The sequence below is a fragment of the Corapipo altera genome, unplaced genomic scaffold (genome assembly GCF_003945725.1).
Source record: "Corapipo altera isolate COAL_440 unplaced genomic scaffold, ASM394572v1 59311, whole genome shotgun sequence".
In the NCBI taxonomy this organism is placed as follows: domain Eukaryota; kingdom Metazoa; phylum Chordata; class Aves; order Passeriformes; family Pipridae; genus Corapipo; species Corapipo altera.
This window is the reverse complement of record NW_020887803.1, coordinates 400-3,601: the sequence shown is the minus strand read 5'-3', so window position 1 is coordinate 3,601 and position 3,202 is coordinate 400. Positions and strand designations below refer to the sequence as shown.

The 3,202-nt window shown below is 61.8% G+C and overlaps 1 protein-coding gene across 2 annotated transcripts in view; it reads right to left on the bottom strand.

Moving 5' to 3' along the window:
- Positions 1–2,728: 2,728 nt before the first annotated feature.
- Positions 2,729–3,202, bottom strand: part of LOC113941759 (uncharacterized protein CG45076-like) — an 867-nt gene continuing 393 nt past the window's right edge. For both annotated transcript variants that reach the window (XM_027632900.1, XM_027632901.1), the window contains one exon: positions 2,729–3,099. In XM_027632900.1, coding sequence (XP_027488701.1) covers positions 2,773–3,099 — 327 coding nt within the window. In that variant the 3' untranslated portion in view covers positions 2,729–2,772. The remainder of the gene's footprint in view (positions 3,100–3,202) is intronic.

The following is a 3,202-nucleotide window of genomic DNA, read 5'->3' as shown; positions in this document are numbered from 1 at the left end:
TTTTTTCCCCCTTCCCGGGCTCATCCGAGGGGTTTTTCCCCCCTTTCCACGGGGAGGCCGCTGGAAAACGAGCCGGGAACGCGGCTGGAATTCTGTCTCCGAGAGCAGCCGATGCCAGAGGTCTCCTCGCTCCTCGTTACGTGCGGATGTTCCGCTCGGGAACTTCGCCCTGGGCCCGGCAGGGGGGATAATTATGGGATGGAGCAGCTGGAAAGACGAGCAGCTTAATTAGGGCTTCTTGACAGCCCCGGCAATTAATGACACCCACCCGGGGCAGGAGCCATTGAAGTGCTGGGTGTCTCCCTTAAACACAGGCGGCGTCCGCGGCATTCCCGGCTGGAAGAGCAGGATCGGAGCCCGGGAGGAGCCGCCTGGCCTGGAGCTGCTCCGACCTGGGCTGCGTTTGGTGCCTCCAGTTTGTCTCTCCCTGGGCTCAGTCCCCCCTCCCGCCCCCGCGGGGCTCCTGGGGAGGGTCCTCACAGCCCCTCCCGGGGGCATTTGGGGCCCCTCGAGCCCCCCCAAAAAAGAGTTCACACGGGGTCTGTCTCTCCTGGTCACGGCTGGGTCCGAGTCGCCCTCCCAAAATGAAGTTTCGAAGGCTCAGGGGTGGTTTCATCGACTTTTCTTCCGTTTTCCCGATAGAACTTCTGACTTTGGGGTTTCCCACCCCAAAAGGTCCGTCCGTGGGATCAGCCTCCCCTCGGGCTCCCAGCCCGGGTGTCCCCTGGTGACCCCGAGTCCCCAGAAGGGGGGTGAGGCCACCCCAGGCCACCCTCGGGCTGCCCCTCGGGGGACCACGGGGTGGGCTCTGCCCCCCTGTCCCGATCCCACCCCGGTCCCACCCCGACCTGCCGCAGGGAACGAGGTTTCTGGGCATCGTTGGACAGTGGGAAGTCCCCAAATTTCGGACGCTCCGAGTCCTCTCCGCTTCTCCCACCCTGCTGGGGACACTGCCCGCGTTCGCTGCGGGTCCCTCCCGGCAGAGGGAGGGCTGGATGTGCCCCCCCGGGCTGATCCCGGCTCACTAATCCCCTGCTAATCGCCAGGAATTTTGGAAGCAGGCCCGGCAACGAGCCCCACCATTTTCTGTGGTGCTACAACAGAGCCCTGACTCATTCCAGGGCTTTTTGCCAAAGAAAATTGGGAGGGAACGTCTTGTCCTGGCCCCGGCTGAGCAGCCCAGAGGCCTCTCACCAGTCAGGGACTGGGAGAACTGGGGCGAAGCCGCCACGGCACCACCTTTTCCTCCCGCTAGATGGGGGTGTCTGATGCCTCTTGAACGTTCCCGGATCCTTTGTTGGGCTCCCGGGGCGGACAGGACGCTCTCCTGGAGGGTCCTGGAGCGTCCAAAGGAGGGATACGAGGACGGTGGTGGAAAGAAAATGGTCTGCTGGATCATCCCAGCTCAAACCTGAAGGGTCCAAACACCTGAAATTGGGACTTGGCCATAACTTTTGGGGTCCAAAGACCTGATATTTGGCCCTGGGGATGATTTTTGGGACCCAAAGGAGGGCAAGGAAGATGGGGAAGGGCCTTGAGGGGCCGTGTGAGGACACTGAGGGCACTCGGTGTGTCCAGCCGGGGCAGAGGAGGCGGAGGGGAGACCTCACTGGGGGCTTCAACAGCATCAGGAGGGGCAGAGGAGGGGCAGGGACTGAGCTCTGCCCTGGGGGAAGCAGGGACAGCACCCAGGGAATGTTCTGGAGCTGTGCCAGGGCAGGGTCAGGGTGGGTCCCAGGGAAAGGTTCTTCCCCCCGAGGGTGGGTTGGTGGTTGACTGGGGCTGCCAGAGCTCGAGGGGTGTTTGGGTGATCCTCTGGGGCACAGGGTGGGATTTCAGGGTGTCCTGGGCAGGGCACAGGGTTGGACTGGATGGTCCTGGTGGGTCCCTTCCAACTGGGCAGATTCTGGGAAGTCCTGGGGTTGTGCCAGGGCAGGGTCAGGGTGGATTTTGGGAAAAGGTTCTTCCCCCGAGGGTGGTTGGCACTGACCAGGCTCCCCAGGGCGGTGGGCACAGCCCCAAGGCTGCCAGAGCTCCAGGAGGGTTTGGATGCTCCTCTGGGGCACAGGGCAGGATTTTGGGGTGTCCTGGGCAGGGCTGAGGGTTGGACTGGATGGTCCCTGTGGGTCCCTTCCAGCTCAGCAGATTCTGGGATTTCACCAAACCTCTCCCTGGGGACACTGGTCGTGCCCTCCCCCAGACCAAGACACGAACAACCAAACCCAGTTCCAAGCTTTTAGTTGCCAAAGGTTCCAAACAGCCCCAGAAAAGCTCCCACAAAGCCCAAGGAAGGGACAGACCCCATCAGGACACGGTCACCCCTCAGAGGGTGGGGGGAGAGTCCAGGGGATGGTTGTGCAGGAGAAGAGGTCGGGGTGATGTGGGACGTGGTGAGAGCAGCAGGAAAGCCCCCAACCCCGGCAGGGAACGGCTCCATCCCGTTCCAATGGCGGGATTTTGCATCCAAATGTTACTTATGGGCAGCATCTCCAGAGTAACCCGGGCCGTAGGCAGAGCAGTAACCCCGTGTTGGAGAAGTCCAGCCCCGTTCCAAGGTGCATCCCTCGGTCCCGTCCCCACAGCTGAACGTCCCCTCTCCATAGGTCCCCCCTCCATAACACCCGTCCCCCCCGGAGCAATCCCCCCCTCCAGAGCTGTACCCCCCGACCCCCCCACTGCCAGCAGGGCAGGAGCCCCCAGGGCTCGACCCACAACCCCCAGAGATGGAGCTTCCTCCTCCTCCTCCAGAGATGGACCCTCTCCTGCCTGAGCTTACTCCATATCCTGAGCTTCCCCCATATCCTGAACCTCCTCCATATCCTGAGCCTCCTCCATATCCTGAACCTCCTCCATATCCTGAGCTTCCTCCATATCCTGAGCCTCCTTCATATCCAGAGCCTCCTTCATATCCAGAGCCTCCTCCATATCCTGAACCTCCTTCATATCCAGAGCCTCCTTCATATCCAGAGCCTCCTCCATATCCTGAACCTCCTTCATATCCTGAGCTTCCTCCGTATGCAGAACCTCCTCCATACCCAGAGCTCCCTCCACACCCTGAGCCTCCTTCTCCACCTCCAATGCAACCACCAGAACTTGATCCTATGTGACCTGAGCTTCCACCTCCAGAGACGGAACCTCTCCGGCCTGAGCTGCCTCCATACCCTGAGCCTCCTCCATACCCTGAGCTCCCTCCGTATCCTGA